This window comes from Lissotriton vulgaris, chromosome 4_1 (genome assembly GCF_964263255.1).
Source record: "Lissotriton vulgaris chromosome 4_1, aLisVul1.2, whole genome shotgun sequence".
In the NCBI taxonomy this organism is placed as follows: domain Eukaryota; kingdom Metazoa; phylum Chordata; class Amphibia; order Caudata; family Salamandridae; genus Lissotriton; species Lissotriton vulgaris.
The window spans coordinates 928,221,375-928,239,444 of NC_141691.1; the positions used below are offsets into that span (position 1 = coordinate 928,221,375).

Sequence of the window (18,070 nt, forward strand, 5' to 3'; positions counted from 1 at the left end):
ATAATGGGGAAAAAATGCCAATAAAGGTATTTAAAAACCCCCAAAAACGTTGCACTCTAATCTTTGCAGCCGCTCTCTGTGCCGCTGCACCCTACGTCATTATACTCTGCAACCCTCTACACCAATGCACTCCATACTAGTCCCCTCTATGCCATTCCACTCTACTTTTCACCATTTTCCTTTTCACCACTGCACTCTGTATCACACCACTCTACTCTTCACCACTGCACTCTACCCCACTCTACTCAACCCCATTCTACTCTACGCCATTGCACTCTACGCCACTCACTCTTTGCCACTGTGCAACACTGAACTCTACATCACTCTACTCTGCACTAATGCAGTCTGTGCCAATGCACTCTACGCTATTGTCTACTGCAGCACTCCACTGCGTTCTATGCCACTGCACTCCATGGCATTATACTATACTCTACACCGCACCACTATACGCCCCTGCACTCTTTGCTACTCTACTCTGCACTATTGCGCTCTATACCACTGTGTTCTATGCCACTTTACTCTGCATGACTGAACTCTAAGCCCCTGCACACTATTATGCAACACTCTAATTCACGCCACTTTATTCTACTACACTGCATTGTACACCATTGAATTCTGTGCCACTGCACTCTATGCCACTATATTGTGCAGCACTCTACACCAATGCACTCTACACCACTTCATGGTATGCCACTCCACTCTATGGCACTTCAATACACAGCACTCTTTGCTACTCCGCTCTACTGCACTCTATGACACTCTTCTCCACTGTTCGCCATTCCACGACACACCACTAACTTTCAGCCATAGTGAGCAGCACCCAAACTGGAAAAGCCAACAGCTCTTACATAGGTGAGACCTATTGGATTTTCCAATACTTGTTTGCATTTGGATTTGTTTGCATTCAGGTTTAACGTCTGGTTTCTGTTTGATATTGATCCATTGTTTTTATTTCTATTGGAGGAAGTAAAATACCACAGTTCTGAGAAGAGATGCAGTGTCAAATTTCTGAACTTGTTTTTATAAGACCGAATATTAAAAACTAAAAATTGTTTAGTACCATTTTTAACATAGCACTTGGAGTCAACTTATAGTAAGAATTTGGCATATATTTTTCTCTTTCTCTTGTATTTGTACTCTTAAGTTCATCTCCTCATGTCTCTATTTTATTTTTTTATAATGATGTTGGTGTTCCCCCAACCTGTATTGCAGGGCAAGCTAATTAGTTTCAGTCAATAGGCCTGCACAACTCTAGCTGTACACATTTACTATATAAAATCTGTCATTAAAAATTCAGCCAACCTGTGTTTCGTCAATCTAATCAGTCCTCTGTGCTAGAAGGAACATTCATATGTTGAAAATCAATAACATTATTTATACAATTACATCTAGTGCCCACCACCAGTACTCTGCCTAAAATAATTTCTTCTTTACCAAAAATAAATGCCAAAAAATGTAGTTTCTGCTTTCCTTATATTCTGATAGTAAATATCTGAATAACCAAACCTATATAAAGTAACTAATGTCTAAAATCCCACAAATTTTATGTAAATGTAGTAGGTGTGTCCCTTTATCAATAACTCTATTATAAGATGTTTTAGAGCATTACATATATCTTAAATATGGAAAGTTGTGTCCTGCTGGTACCAGAATGATATACTCATAATTTGAAAATTGCAAAGTGCACCGTAACCCTTTTCTACCTCAATAGCATCTACTTTCTCCATCATATAGGTTGCGAGTGACAAATTGAACTGTTGTCTTGTTTTTCCTTATTTGCTTACTCTAAACATCAAGGCTCCATTTTCATTGTGGGCCTTAGGAGTGTAAAACAAATAGCAGGGATTAAGGCCTTCAAATTGTCGACAAATAGTAAATTAGGGTAAGTAACAGTACATTAAGTACCTTAAGGAATAATATCGCAAGTACTTGTTTCCCATTCACCTCACATGTCCGTGAAGTTCAACAATTACTGCCATTTCACCACTTTCAGTTTGAAGATAATGGATGGACAATCAATAGTTCATTAGCCTTTTGTTTGCACCTTTTGGAAATAGTGAATGATTTCTTTCTTTCCTATACATTGCTCACTTCTAAACTTTTATACCTGGATTCCCCTAAAAATAAAGATCCATCCATACATTAGGTGCCTTGAGAGGCTGGTATCCTAAGCTGTTGTTTATATTTCCTTCTGCATTTGCAAGTTGGGATCATTATCTCCACAATTCCGACCCCTTTGTCATAAACATACAGGCTCAACAACATTTCAGCTCATTTGTTCATGCCATTTTGGATTCATTTATTGTATCGTATGTTCCAGTCCAAATGTATGCTTATATTAAATACGACCTTCATCATTCTCGGAACATAAAATAAAAATAGTCGGGTGACACCTTGCTGTCTGTAAGTGTCTCATAATTGCTGCCTTGCTGTGGTCCCATTCACCAAATTACAGATTGTGCAGTTATGTTATTTCACATGTGTGTGTAAAATTATATTTAACATTATAAAACGAAACCAGAGAGGTGTACCTATAAAAAGCATTGTACAATGGTGTTAGTCGGGATTCACTATGGCTTGTCACTTATTTTACCTGACCTCTTCCAGCTCCATATGTGTGTGTGATGTTGCACACAACCTCAGGTACTCCTCTTACATAAGATACAAATAGTAGAGTGAAACCGTGTTGCCCATAGATGTGCCAAGACCACCATTATGTTATTGTCTCTCTCCAGTCACTAAATACTGATTCCGGAGTTATTTCCTAGGCTAGATTTTGGAGCAATTTTAAATTTTTATGTTATAGAACTAGACCACAATGACAGAACTAGAAAATCCACTGTGTGGCTATAATGATTTTGTAAGGCATCACTCATGAAAAACATTGAAAAATAAGGTAATAAAGAACAATGTTAAATGATATCCAAAGCTTCATAATAGAATGCTTCTGGCATAAAATGTTGCCAACTTCTATATGCAGTAGGCTAGTCATAACATATATAAATAAAGAATGAATCCCAGTATAAAGTTTGTTATCTACTGCACAAAGGAAAGCAATACCATCAGTTCCATAATACCTGGTATGTGTGATCATATAAATAACCAAATGTAGAACCTAATATGGACATTATTTCATGGGCACTGCATATTTCCATACACATAATCATGTCTTTAAAACATAAAGTATACATGTAATAATGTGAGCACCTGACAAGGTATCACCTATGTACACAAACCTATTGTGTCTGATTCGACCTTAGAGTTGTATTCTTCTTATGGAGAGAGAGAGAAAGAGTCTCTATCTTATTTTCTATAGAAATAGAGCGATTTTTTTGTTTTGCTAAGAACATTGGTGATTTTTTATTAATTTTCATCAAACTTAACCCAAAATATTAATCCACTCCAGTTTCCTCCTGGGACGTTTTGAGGGAACAAGTCTAGCGAGAGAAAGCGTATGTACTGAGGAATCAGTAGTGGTCCCTTGGAACTGAGCAATCTGATTTGCTGGTCGCAACTTTGAGGAAAATTGGTGCAGCCACCATTACTAGACACAGGAACTTAGTCCCTGTGTCCTGAATATGTGTGTAAAAATATTATAAAGTGCCACTCATAGCGGAAGCCAGTGAGCCCAGTAGGTTCCCAGCAAGGCCCTCCCATGAGGTACCATAGTATTTCCACAAGAGCTGTACCGCAGGACCATGTAAACTTCCTATGCAAATGTTAAGAATTAGCTACTAAAGGGGAAGAGGGTGCGCATCATTATCACCTTAGTTACTCCAAAACATTTTTAGTATCTAAATATTGTCATTCAACTCTTTCTGTAGGTTCCAAAATCAGTTATTTTGTCTGTGGTAGACGCACTGTATCAGACTCTGTTTAGAGTTATCATGGTAGACCTTGCTCATGAACTGACCAGGGCAAAATTGTCTGAACACTGCAGGCTACTTGTCAGCAGGAATCACAGTTGCTACAAGCAGACTTTGTTTTCTTATGCAATGGCCTTCCCTTCTCTATGGCATGTTATGCCAGGGTTAGCCAGAATTCCATTACGAATGGCCATACTATATCAAGCAGTGAGTCCCTGTGGATACAAATCACTGAGCTTTTTGTATGAAGGGATTTTATGTGATTTTTAGACATATGTTAACTCACTGGACAGAATGAAACGGGGGTCGTCTCTTGCATGCTAGAGCCTTCCATGCAGGTCTGTGCAAGTAATCTATATGTTGCCCTCCTGGCTGAGGGATTTTATTTAACCTGAATAATAGGGATGGAAATTTTACATGACCCTGCCCAGACGTCACTGTCCCCCTGTCTCACATTAGTCCGGGAACTGCCCTCAAAGTGTAGGACTGAGGGGGCGCCTGACTATAATCTTAAAGTGGATACCAGCTACAGGGTTTCTTGGCTCTTCCAACAGTTTATCCAAAGCTTTTTATTTCCAATGATTCTTATTTCTTGGAATTATTTGATTTAACATCCATTTTAAAAAAAGTGATTATTCAGATTGGGCTAACTACCTCCTTATCGCTGTGTTGGAAGTGTAGGCAGTGCAGAATCTTAATAACAAAATTAGTAGCTTGGGCCTAGGATAATTGTCTAATCCCTATTTTTCAGACTAATTTTAGACCAACATGTTGCAGTTTCCACAATGTGTTTGTATTGTCCATTTTAGTCCTGCAGGACAGGAATTGAACATAAAATGCTAATTAGGGTATCTTACTGGCACTGTTCGTGCTATTTAAGTACTATATACTAACACTGTGTCAGAGGCAGGAGTGGCTCGTGCAGGTAAGAGTGGGGGGCAGGGTTGGAGGGGAATGAAAAATTGTCTAGCAGACGCGACAAAGAATTTTCAATTCTATTAAGGACACGGAGGCGAGGATTATGCTTCTCTTCACTTTACTGACATAAAACAGCAGCCAATAAAAACTTTAAACTGGCATGACCCCGGAAGGACAACCCCCTCCAACAGTATGCACCAATCACTATCAAGTGCCATGTATAACTGTCCATGTTTATCCATACGACCTCCTCTTTCTTTGCGACACATCATCAGTCCAACAAGACCGGAGGCCAACGTGGCAACCATCGCATCCAACGTCGAGGAAGGCATCTCCTGCACCTCGTCACAGATATCCAGATCATAGACTGTTCAGCTCATGTCTGCTTGTGCTGATCACCTGAAACAAGAACATAAGTCGTAATGGCTATTCCCGAACTTGGAAATACAACAAGCCAATAACAATCATTCGGGTGGGTACAATAATTCATCAACCATACAATATTGCATGAAATACCATCCTGCAAGCCCGGGTGGGATAATCCTCGCCTCCGTGTCCTTAATAGAATTGAAAATTCTTTGTCGCGTCTGCTAGACAATTTTTCATTCTATGTCAGTCCACGGAGGCTCAGATTATGCTAGTTTAAAGTTTATCCACCACCACCGAGGCCACATCCACAATAGGCTTATGATAAAACACTTTAAATGTGGAATCAGAAGACCAATCTGCCGCAGTCATGATATCTTGAAGCCGAGAGCCGGCACCAAAAGATTTTGAGGCCATAGCCCCCCTCACAGAGTGAGCCCCAAATTTAGAGGTGTCAATACCCGCCAGGTCCAATAACCAGGTAACCCACCTGGCCAGAGTCGCACTGGTGACTGGGCGGAAAGGTTTCTGTAATGAAATCAACAGTTGACCAAAACCAGTTCTAAATTCTCTAGTACAATCCTCATACACCTTCAAACATTTGACTACACATAGTTTACTGTGGTGAGGAAATGCAGGATAAGCAATACATTTTGTATGAGTCTTCGTACGTCTTGAGATCGTAAAAGAAACTCCCGTGGGAGTGAATACTCTACCTGATAAATCCAAGGCACGAATATCCGACACTCGCCTGCATGAGACCAAGCAGAGGAGAAGTGTAAGTTTAGCTGAGAGCTGTTTGCGAGACAGGCCCTCATTAGCTGGCCAGGCCGCCAAGAAACGTAGGACCACTGACACGTCCCAGAGTTCAGTATACCTGGGTAGAGGGGGCTTCACTAAGCGGACCCCCCTGACTACTCTGCACACCAAAGGGTGTTCCCCAACGGGCTTACCGTCAACATGCGGGTGCCCCGCGGAGATCGCCGATCGGAAGTTATTCACAGTTCGATAAGCCAGACCAGACCGCGCCAGTTCCGATAAGAAATTCGCTATGACAGTAATATCGGATCCCATCGGATCCCCCTGCCGTTCGTTACACCAACCAACCCATCGTCTCCAAGCTGACTCATATCGCTTGTGGGTGGAAGGCGCCCATGCCTGAGATAGGAAAAAGAGAGTGTCCTCTGAAACTCCCGGCATTTGCCAACGTCGCCGGAAAGTCTCCACGCCATGAGGGACAACTGATTCTGAAGGACCAGCGGGTGGGGAAGACCCACCGGGTCCGTGAGAAGATCCGGGAACGTCGAAATTTGCACTGGCGCTGCACAGGTGAGACTCATTGCCACCGGGAACCACGCTTGTGCCTTCCAGCACGGTGAGACCAAGACCAATTCCGCTTTCTGCCTCCGAACCTGAGCCAGAACTCTCGGGATCATGACAAAAGGAGGAAACGCATACAGAATGCCCGTCGTCCACGATTGAAGGAAGGCGTCCGAGCTGATCGCCAAGGGATCCGGGCGCCAGCTGTAAAACTGGGGAAGTTGCCTGTTGAGCCGAGAGGCAAAAAGGTCTACCACACACGGACCCCATTTGTGGTTCAATGCCCTGAAGATTCGAGGGTGCAGCCTCCAATCGCTCGCATCCCTCAAGTATCGAGAGTTCCAATCCGCCGTCACGTTGGCAGACCCCGGAATATATTCGGCCGTCACCGAAATTTGATGGGCCAGGCAATAATGCCAGAAGTCCTTGGCTATCTCCGCTAGGAGACGCGACCTGGTGCCTCCCAGGCGATTTATGTAGCGTACCGCGGACACATTGTCCATGCGGAGGAGAATACAACACGAAACTCCCTGAGGGGACAGAGTGCGGATCGCAAAAGAACCCGCCAGGAGTTCCAGACAGTTGATGTGGAGACTCAACTCCTCGCGGGACCACCGGCCCCCGGTCTCCACCGAGCCGCAACGGGCTCCCCAGCCCCACCGGCTGGCATCCGACTCTATCACCACTTCCGGGGTGGCCGCGAAAATGGCTCTGCCGTTCCACGCATCCATATGCTCTAACCACCAGTTTATCTCCGTACGTGCCTCCGCAGAAAGAGAAATCTGTTGGGCATAGGTCAGTCCCTTGCGCAAATGCAAGGCCTTCAAACGCTGCAGGGCCCTGTAATGCAAAGGACCCGGAAAGATCGCCTGGATCGAAGAAGCCAGAAGCCCCACCAGGCGTGCCAACGTCCTCAAGGAGATTGTCGGAGAGACAAGCGCTCTCCTCAACTCCTTCCTCACCGCCACCCTCTTCTTGAGGGGCAAGAGTAATTGAGCTTTCACCGAGTCCACCTGGAAACCCAGGAACTCCATCACCTGAGAAGGCTGCAAGATCGACTTCTGTATGTTCAGGAGAAAGCCCAAGTCCTGAAGGAGGTGGATCGTCCACGACAGATGGAGCGACACCACTTCCGGTGACTGACCTAAAATCAAGATGTCGTCGAGGTAAATAATGAGGCGAACACCCCGTTCCCTCAACGTCTGCACGATGGGTTTCATCAGCTTGGTGAAACACCATGGGGCGGACGACAGTCCAAAGGGCATGGCGGAAAATTCGAACCACCGATCGCGCCATTGAAACTGCAGGAACCGCCTGTGTGGGGGATAGATGGCCACTGCTAAATAGGCGTCTTTTAAATCCAGACGCACCATCCAATCCTGTTCCAATAGTATATCTCTCAGGAGGTGTATCCCCTCCATTTTGAAGTGTCGATAAACGACCCAGCCATTGAACTCCCTGAGATTCAACACCAGTCGATACCCTTGGTCCTTCTTCGGGACCACAAAGACGGTGCTGACGAAGCCTAGCTCGTGCGGGGAGGATTCTACAATCGCCCCCTTCTGGATCAAGGAGCATATCTCCGCATCGATGAAACTCTGCTCTGCTTGGGAAAAACACAGTGGACCTGGTCTCCGCCGCTGCATCGGGGAGGCATAAAATTCTATGTGGAAACCCTGTATCGATTGTAACACCCAAGGGTCGTTCGTAAGTTGGCGCCACCTGTGGAGAAAAAGTGACAGTCTGCCCCCCACCATATGCTCCGATGGGCATAGAAGTCGTACCTGAGTAGGAGTAGTCTCCTGAGTTCGCCTGTTGTCCACGATAGTCTCCCCTTTGACCCTTGCCACGACCTACTCTATCACGGGAGGGGTAGAAGTTGGGGCGTCGATTACCTCTGCCCCTCTGCTCTGCTCCACGTGAGGTCTGTGCATAACCTCGGCCGGACCCTCGACCTCTTGGGCGTCCGGCCCTATCAAAAACACCACCATGGAGAACCCTCTTGATGTTGGACTGGGCCCTGTCTAATGCGGAGAAGGTGGCAACATATTTGCCCATCTCCCTGACAAATTTGTCGCCGAATAGCATACCATTAGCTTGGACACCAGGCTCGGAAGGGGCCATCTCCGCCAGCTGGGAGTCAAGTCTCATAAGAAAAGAGCGCCTCCGCTCTGTAGACACAGCCACATTGGCATTACCTAAAAAGCACATGGCCCGCTGTGCCCATTCCAGAACCTCCGACACATTCAGCGGCACATTCCTATCCTTGGCTATCACCGCCGCGTCCAGAATCTTCGTTAGGGGACCGGTGATATCCAACATTTTGTCCTGGACACCTCTCCATGCTCTATCCAGCCCCTTCTTTGGATCTTTCGCAAACTTGCGCATAAACGCCGCCATTGTGGGATCTAAATCCGGTGTGTCAGCCACCTTCCCTGTCAAGGATGGCCTGGGGCATTCGGAGCGCAACGTGGCCCTCACTCCATTATCGAAACCCTGACGCAGGTTGTTGCTCACATATTGTGCCACCTCAGGGCACGGTATCCACTCAGTGGACCGAGGGTGCACAATATTGTTAGGGTTAAAAAGAAGATTCCTGGGTACCTGACCATCGTCCGCCTTTTGGGTGTGCTTCACCTTCCTAGATCTCTTTCTGGGGGCCACTGATCCCACCTCCGAATCAGAAGAATCCGGCGGGGTCGGGGAAGAATCCCCAGACGTGTCATTCGCCATTGAGCCATGGTCCTTCAGGACATTCCTGGCCATTCGGGCCAGCACCTGGGCCGAGGACTGAGAAGAGGTACCGCCCATCCCGGCAGATTTGAACTTTCTCTTTCCATAATTTTTAAGGGGCTTAGCAAAAGGCTTAAGAGCCTGGACTAGTGCAGTCTTCACTGACCCCTGGACGTGGGAATCCAGGGCCTCTACCAAATTCTCCTCCAAATGCTCTTCCTGAGGCTCATAGTCTACATATTCATCGTAATCTGCCCACTGGTTATCCTCCTCGGCGTAGTACGCCATAGCTCTGAAGCAGGGAGGTGTGGAGGAGCTTCAAGGGGGGGGAGTAGCCCAGGGGAGCCTCCAACACACACACAAACTTAAACCAAAAACACTACAGGCAATGAGGCTGAATATTAGGTGGAAGGAGACCCCTATTTGCACACTGTAAGCTCCCCTAGAGCAGAGCTCTAATGCGGATGCGCTCCGTTAGCGTTCTACTGAGGCCAGGATTGATGCAGTCTGAAAGCGCGATGCGTGAGGAGCCGGTAAAGTGAAAAAAACGAAAGTCGGCTCCTCGCGCATGCGCAGTGCGTGTGGGGGCCGGGCTCGACTGCTTCCTGCGCGCGAGCGTCTCGCGTCTGCCTCCTCCTGCTCCACCGCCCCCTACCGGTACACCGCCGGTCCCGCTACGCGCCGACAACAGAAAACGCCCGCGCGGGTCAACAAACAATAAAACCGGAAAAAAGGCAATAATCGCAAAGTCACCAAAACACCTCAACCACGAGCGGAGGTCCGCTCAGCACATATCATCACAGACGCGCGCGCCGTCTACAACCACCGCCCTTACACACCTTACCCCCAAGAAAGAAGTAAAATAGAAGGGCACTTAACTCGCTGCTGCAGCAGCAAAGAAAGAGGAGGTCGTATGGATAAACATGGACAGTTATACATGGGACTTGATAGTGATTGGTGCATACTGTTGGAGGGGGTTGTCCTTCCGGGGTCATGCCAGTTTAAAGTTTTTATTGGCTGCTGTTTTATGTCAGTAAAGTGAAGAGAAGCATAATCTGAGCCTCCGTGGACTGACATAGAATCGACACACAACTAGGGAAATTAAATAAATAATGAATTTTCCATTGTCAGTCAAGTCCTCCCCCTAAACTCCCCCCGCCCTGCCACTCTTACCTGCACGAGTCGCTCCTGGTCAGAGGTCCAATACTTATATCCCTTTCTGCCTTTGAAGTAGGCATACCTCAAAAGAAATTCATTTTAGTGCACAAGACTCTTCTTTTCCCTGATCTAGCTCCAGATGCACTACAGGGGGTTGGAGATCGCTTTGTGTAAGGACAGGCACAGCCCTATTCAGGTGTGAGTGACAATTCCTCCCACCACTTTAGCTCAAAAAGACCCATCAGCTTGGTGATGGGCCATCATGATATGGAAGGCATACCCACGCTCCCTTGGTGTAACTGTCTAGAGTGAATGCACAAGAGCACAACTGTCAGACAACCTAGACTTGTATTCTACAGACAGGCAGACACACAGAATGGTTATGCAAGAAAATTCATACCTTTTAAAAGTGGAATTTTCAAACACGCAATTTAAAAACCAACTTCACCAAAATATGCATTTTAACTTGTGAGTTCAGAAACCCCAAACTCCAAATCTCTATCTGCTCCCAATGGGAAATGCACTTAAAATATATTTCAAGGCAATCCCCGTGTTACCCTATGGGAGAGATAGTCCTTGCAATAGTGAAAAACTAAATTAGCAGTATTTCACTATTATGACATGTAAAACACACCAGTACATGTCGTACCTTTTAAATATACTGCATCCTGCCCATGAGGCTGCCTGGGGCCTACCTTAGGGTTGACTTACATATGGAAGGTTTGGGCCTGGCAAGTGGTTGCATTTGCCAGTTCTTAAAGGCAGTTTAAAACTGCAATCAGACACTGCAGTGGCAGGTCTGAGACATCTTTGCAGGACTACTTATGTGGCTGGCACACTCAGTGCTGTAAGCCCACAATTCGCACATGATTTACAGGCCCTGGGCACACAAGATGCACTTTACTAGGGACTTACTAGTGAATCAAAACCAATCACCAATACAATTTACACAGGGAGCCCTTGTACTTTAGTATTGGTCAGTAGTCCTAAAACCAACAAAAAAAGAGACCAGAAAACTACAGGAGGAAGGCAAAATGTTTGGGGATAACCCTGCAAAAAGGGCCAGGTCCAACATCTTCCAAGCATGGGATTTAAAAGCAGTGTGTGCATATACACATTGCATATATATTATCAGCTCCGATTTTAAATTGAACCCAGCTATTTAACCCCCTTCAGCAGCAGACCAGAATTAAGCATTGTTTAGATCTATGCAAATTTCTCTTTCAGAATTCGGCCAGAAGTGACAGTCTATTCCCAGCAAGGGAAGCCTCTGCAGGCGATGCTCTTAGAAAATCAAATTCATTGTGCACACATCCTGCACTTGCATAGTTCTTATACCAGCTGGCTGTGTCAGATATTTGTGCGGCTTTGATTTATCTACTTGAAGAGAGACTATACATGTTTATTTTAACACAAATTACCCCATGTTTTTTGTAAAATAATGATTTTTGTTTGGTTGTGGCCACTAAGGAGTTGGCTGTGGATTTGTACATTACTACGAGCGTTCTTATTCTTTTGCATTATTTTATATAAGTTATTTAAGTTAATGTTTTATTATTTAATTCTTTACATTTTATGTATTGTATTTTTAACTTAGAAATGCAACAGTGTTTCAGCATAAATTCATCAAGAACGGGTTACTTTGGGATAAATGGAAGGTTTGCATTATTGCCCAATGAATGTAAAGGATGGTCCACTGAGCCAGACACTGCCAGAATGTCATACTAAATCCCAAAATGTGGCATGGGTTGGCACTATTATGCCAAGAACAGAAAGAATGTCCCAAGAATGGCTGAAATATGGCTGCTGCAGGCACTGTTATATGGGCTGCAAGAAAGCCATACAGTATGTCATAGATGGGCCTATTGTGGCAGAATGTAACCAAGAAAGGTTAATTTATATGTCTCAGATTGACCCTTTTGGTGCAGAGGTAACCCGAATGTTGCCAAGAAAGGTCCACAAGTAAGCAGACATGGAAACTATTAGTCGCGAGCGGGCTTCCTACCCACACTCTGACCATACCCCTTTTTTAGGTCTCACTAGAGCCAGCGCATGCGCTGCTCTGCGAGACATTTAGTAGGGGCTTTAAAAAGTGCTACCAGAAGCTGCTTTGGCTGTCCTAGCGCTTGCATTCGCGCTCGTGTGGACGCGCGCAACCACCAGCTTTCAGCGCCCGATCAGGCGCCATCTGTATTTCCTCTTACTTGATTGCTTTCACGCTCCTCCGCCCCTCCCCTCCCCTCCCCGCCGCTTAGCGCTTCTTTCACACACTGCCAATGCTTGTTCTTTTGGGTGTGCCTCAGGCTTCTTTATCAGCACAGCACCTGCTTAATGAACGCCGTGCTTGCATTTTCCAAGGAGTATATTTTTATTATAATCAGTGCAACTGCTGCCACGTGGAGTCGTGTTTGTTAGGCCATCCTTTCCCTGATCGCTGCTTTCCCGTTCACACCCCCGTAAAGCAGCTCTGTTCGCCGCCATACCCAACTCTGCAACGCAGGCCCCCAGCCGGCTCTTCCTCGTCACCGCCCGCCTGGCCCCCGCAACTGCCTGAGTCACTGATGGACTGCGTGGTCAAGGGCATGGCTGAGAGCCTACCCGAGAGCTGAGAGTTCAAGCGTGTGGGGTAGCTCTTCAGCCACATCCCGAGCCTGTGCAGCGCTGCATTGTGGTACTGCAGCTTCCCCCGCTTCGAGCGCCAGATATGCATGTACTCCTTCTTTTAGTGCTGGGTGGCGAGGAAGGGTCACCCCCGCCTCTGGCCAGGGGTGCAGCTAGCTCAGCACCAATGCCTTTGGGGGAAGCAGGAGCTGTTCCGGCAATTCCATGGGGACCACCACAGCACTACGGGATGGGCTACTCTTCCGCTGACACAGCCGCCTGCTGGAGATGGGCTGTGTGTTGAGTACATACTCTGTGCCCCGGGACTAAATAGCCTCCATTCTTGAGACCCCCATCCTGTTCTAGAGGAACTTCTGAGCCCCTCTCTTTCCTCAAGCACCTCCCAAAATATGCCTTGTGTTTGGTGATACTTTAAACTGCCTATGTGATGTGCATTGTAAACAAAAGCGATTATGTGTTCCTTTTTTTTAGCCATAATCACTAATGTACCCCAAAATGTGGATAGTGCTCCCTTAGCCTAGAAAAGACCCCTGTTCTGTTAGCCAGCGTCAGTCTCTGCCCATCTTCGTAATGTATACAATGCACACTAAACCCTTTATATAAACACTCCTGTATATAGCGCCTAACCGTGGCTGCAGTTTCACCCCAAGCAGAGCCTTGTCCTTCTTCCCACACCCATTCCACTCCTCCGCATGGTCCAGTTAATGTCAAAATGCAAATTCTTCGAAAAACAGTGCTTTTTCCCACCAGACCAAGCGTTAGCTAACCGTCCATCCATGAACCCAATTCCCAAGCACTCTTCCCCAGCTGCTGTTCCAAAAAATAAATATTACCCCCAAATGTCACCATTTTAACGAAGTGAGAGTAGCCAAGTCAAGTCAAAACCACTTTATTCGATTAGTTAAAATCATAAAAGTATGCTTTACAATATATTCATAGGCACAATCTTATGAGACACAATTATAAAATACAAAAAGTTCTCAATAAAGACAATTTCATGAGAATTTATAAAAGCATTAAAATTCATAATTCTAACAATAGTGTGCGTCTTAATTTCCTCATCCGGACAGCTGATGCAAAATAATTTGCAATATGAAAAATATTCCATGGGTTATTCAATACTTGTAAATGTAATAATGCTGGTTTAACCTGTGGGAAACCTTTACCCTTTAACAGTGGGATTATATATCTTTTTCTGATGTCTGTATTAAAAGCACAGAATAATGTAAAGTGCGTGGTATCCTGAAATGAATAGCAGTCAAAATTTCAGAGAGCTACATCCTCTGGTTTACTCCATCCCTTAAAGTCCACCAAAAGTTGGTGGATCTGGTTAAAGCGAAATCTAGTCAGTAACCAGCGATGGAACGGTTTGGTAACAATTTTTAAATATGGTTCTATGGATAATGATGTAACTAATAAAAAATGCGCCCTAACCAGTGTTTTTTTTAATTCTATTGCCTCTCGTTCCTGTGCTCTTAAATTCAGAAAATGTGTTTTAACCCACCTGACATCAGCTTTCACAATTCCCTCAGGCTCTAAAAATAATTCTGGGCGCCCCAATTTCATAAACATTACCTTAATATAGGACAGCGACTGTATCTCGTTAACTCTCTCTAAATAAAGTAAGACAATCTTTTAGGATCTGGTGACTTAGTGTAAGCTCCGGGTTCAACCATGTTTTAACCCAACAAAGTAAAGGGACCATACTCGCTATATCGGACACATATCCCATGCCCAGCTCCTGGTGAATAGCAAAAGTTGCAGTAGATTGGGGGAGGGACAGAAGTAAGCGAAAAAATGTATTTTTGGCCTTCTGAACCCCATCACTTTGTTTATACCCCCAGATGGCGGCACCATATGTCGAAATCGCCAGACTTTTTACTTTATAAATAGAGAGAATAGCCTCACAGGGTTTACCGCCTAGGCACCGTGCAAAACTGAGTAGAGCTGAAGATGATCTTCCTACGGCATTTGCTTTTGCTGTAAGCTGGGGAGCCCAATAACTTTTGTCATAAACAGCAATTAGCCCAATATTGAAACAACACTCTCTATAGAACCAAATTGTTCCAGAATCTCTGCTTCTATCACACAGCGTATTCCTCGTCCCGCCACACACTGCTTTGTTATAACCCATCACACGGTGCCTTCTTTATTCCTGCATGCACTGCTTCTATCACACAGCGCCTTCCTTACTCCTCCACTGCTTTTGTTACAGGCCATCGCACAGCCTTCCTTACTCCTGCACTCAATGCTTTTCTTACAAGCCATTACACGGCGCCTTCCTTTTTGCTGCACACACTGCTTTTGTTACAAGCCATCATAGGGCTCCCTGTAGCTCAAAAATGCAAACTATGTAAATCTGTGGGCTGAAACCGGATTCCGAGGCAAGATCAGTTTTGGAATGATGTTGACCAGATAACAGATGAATCTCCTACAACTCACGAAAACAATATACTGACCACTAAGGGGATGGTAACTGGTTTCAGACCATCTGGGTGCAGCGTTGTCCTTTGCCATCCAAGGGATGTGGTGATCTGCATGTAGGTCAACATATCCCTGCCTGGTCTGGGGGCATAAGGCTGTGAGTGAGGCATCCCTGCTGCCCATGGGAGAGGAGGGGGCTAAACACCCAGGGTGCACCCCATACACGGCTATAGTGGCGTAATTCTATATGTCATCACTGTACAGGCTGCGTCTCCGCTCCCAGACGAGCTTTCTGCAGCGTTCAAAATGTTAATCCCTTTTTACCAAGTTATTTTCATATTCAGAACAGATCATGCTTTGTAAATGAATTATTTATTTAACGGTTTGCTCAGCAATACTGATGTTGCGGTTTCATGCTGGGTTGTAAAAATTCCAAAAATGTAGCTTAAAAGGGAAAGGAAGCAGTATGAGCAAGATCAAGCGAGGTAACCGAGGCCAAATCCTTTTAAGAGTTTATTGTTCCCTTGTTACCTCTGTTGATGTCTAAATATCATTATTCAAGCCTACGGGTTATATCTGTTTCCTTCCTCTCATGTTCATTCTCTGTTTCTCGTGTATCCAGTCTCTCTCCAACTCATCAACACACAGAAAATCCAATACACTCATACACCCAATCCAGCCATCCATGACCTACCCCATCCAGTCACTCACTCATACACCCACTGGCTCAAACACTGCTATTCAATCCCATGGCCGACTATTCAATCCAATCACCCATACATTGATCGACGTACTCCCCAATCTTTGCACCAGTTCATCCATGGGCACAGACAACCCCAGTGCCCAAATTCACCCATTAACAAGCATTGGCATAGCCAAAAGGTCTCGCCTTTGGAACCTTATAAGTGTTTAGCCATGCAGCAGTTGATGTTGTTGCACCAAGGAAATTATGCTGCATAACTAAACACTTATAAGGTCCCAAAAGCGAGACCTATTGGCTACGCCAATGCTTGTCTGAGGTTGTGGGGTGTCAGGGTCCTGTCTCATGCCCTCCTTTGAGAAAATGTGGCTGTAAAACTTGAGGGTCGACTTGTGCAATTCACATTTCTCCTGATTGAGTGTGAGGTTGGCGGTGAGGAGGGCGTGACAAACCTGGTCCAGTGCTTTGTCGTGGTCTTTCTGGCTCTCACCGAACACCAGGATGTTGTCGCTGTAGTTAAAGGCATTTAGAATGTCTTGTATCACTCGTCTGACAGCCTCCTGGAAGATCTCCGTAGCAGAGGAGATTCCAAAATTGAGGCGTTTATAGGGGAAGAGTCCTTGGTGTGTAGGGAATGTTGTGATGTAAAGTGACCGTTCATGTAATTCAAGTTGATGGTATCCCTTGTTGAGGTCTAGTTTCGAAAAAACTGTTGCTCCATTCAGGCGTGTGATCATGTCACTGATGTGAGGTCCTGGGTGTCGCTCCCTTTCGATGGCTGTATTTGGGGCTCGCATGTCAACGCACAGGCATATTTTGTTGTCCTGGCCCCTCTTGTGTATGACCACTACAGGGAACACCCATGAGTGGGTCCAGTTAATCTCTCAATGATGTCTGCTTTTGGTAGGTCTTGGTGTTCATCATCTACCACTTGTTGTAAGTGAAAAGACACTTTCCGGTGATGCTGTGCCACTGGTGTCACTTGCTCATTTATGTGTAGCTTGACTTTGTAATGGGCGAGCTACCCTAGACCGTTGAACAGTTTCAGGAACTTGTTGACAATGTCTGGCGAATTGTCTACGTTGTATAGGATCTCGACTAGCTGCAGGTGTTCTGCCGTTGGTAAAGTGAGGAGGCAGTCTGCTGCTTCAGGAACTTCGATCACGTGAATGTACGCTTGGATTTTCCTGTCCTTGTAGGTCAGCATGGTAGGAAATCGCCCTAAGCACGGCAATGGTTCTCTGGACATCCACGTGTAGACCTGCACTGCGGCTGGCTCTAGTTTTGACTTGGGATTCATGCTCTGGTATTTGGTGGTACAGATATAGTTGAGCGATGCACCAGTGTCTAAAATGAACTTGGCCGAATGACTTCTTTTTCGGATGTGGAGTCACAGGTACTTCTTCAGTCTATCTGGGTCTGCCACCACACATACATATTTGTCGCTGTCCTGTTATATGGGAGTGAGGGTGGTTGACTCTCTGGATGTTGAGCGCTGAGATTGGTAAGAGCTGTGTAACTGGGTACTGGATGTGGACGAGCTCGTCCGGTCGTCTCTCCGGCCTTGTACAGCCCTTGCATTCTGACGTGATCCTGTGGTCTGTCTGGTCAGTCTTGGTTCTGTGCGACGAACTTGACGGGCAGCTTGAAAGTGGTTGTCTTTGTCACATCGATGGCATTGTTGCTCAATGGCTGAGTGACTGTTCTGTGTCTGTTCAGGGCGACTAAATACAAGGCTGTCTTGCGAATCTCCCTGATGAGTGTTGGTCTGAGCGACGCCTTGGTTCTGTGTGAGAGTGCACGCGGAGGGCTTGTTCTGTTTTTTCGGATTTACTGGCCTCCATTTTTTGTGCGTGCTCTTCGGCTTGATCAATAATGCGGGTGAGTTCTTCTATTTCATCTAGAGTGTAGTGTTTCTTTAGAAATCGACGGCGTAGTGAGTCAGATTGACATACGTCAATGA

The 18,070-nt window shown here is 45.6% G+C and overlaps 2 protein-coding genes across 2 annotated transcripts in view; one reads left to right on the plus strand and one right to left on the minus strand.

Moving 5' to 3' along the window:
• The window catches only part of LPCAT1 (lysophosphatidylcholine acyltransferase 1), a 550,146-nt gene that overhangs the window by 377,140 nt on the left and 154,936 nt on the right, over nucleotides 1-18,070 (plus strand). The window lies entirely within an intron of this gene.
• On the minus strand, nucleotides 5,605-9,572 carry LOC147722736 (uncharacterized). Its single transcript, XM_086966583.1, has 2 exons — nucleotides 6,104-9,572; nucleotides 5,605-5,678 (listed from the first exon to the last, which is right to left on the minus strand). Exons 1-2 carry the CDS (start codon nucleotides 9,489-9,491, stop codon nucleotides 5,605-5,607), a joined length of 3,462 nt encoding a protein of 1,153 aa, XP_086822709.1. The 5' UTR covers nucleotides 9,492-9,572.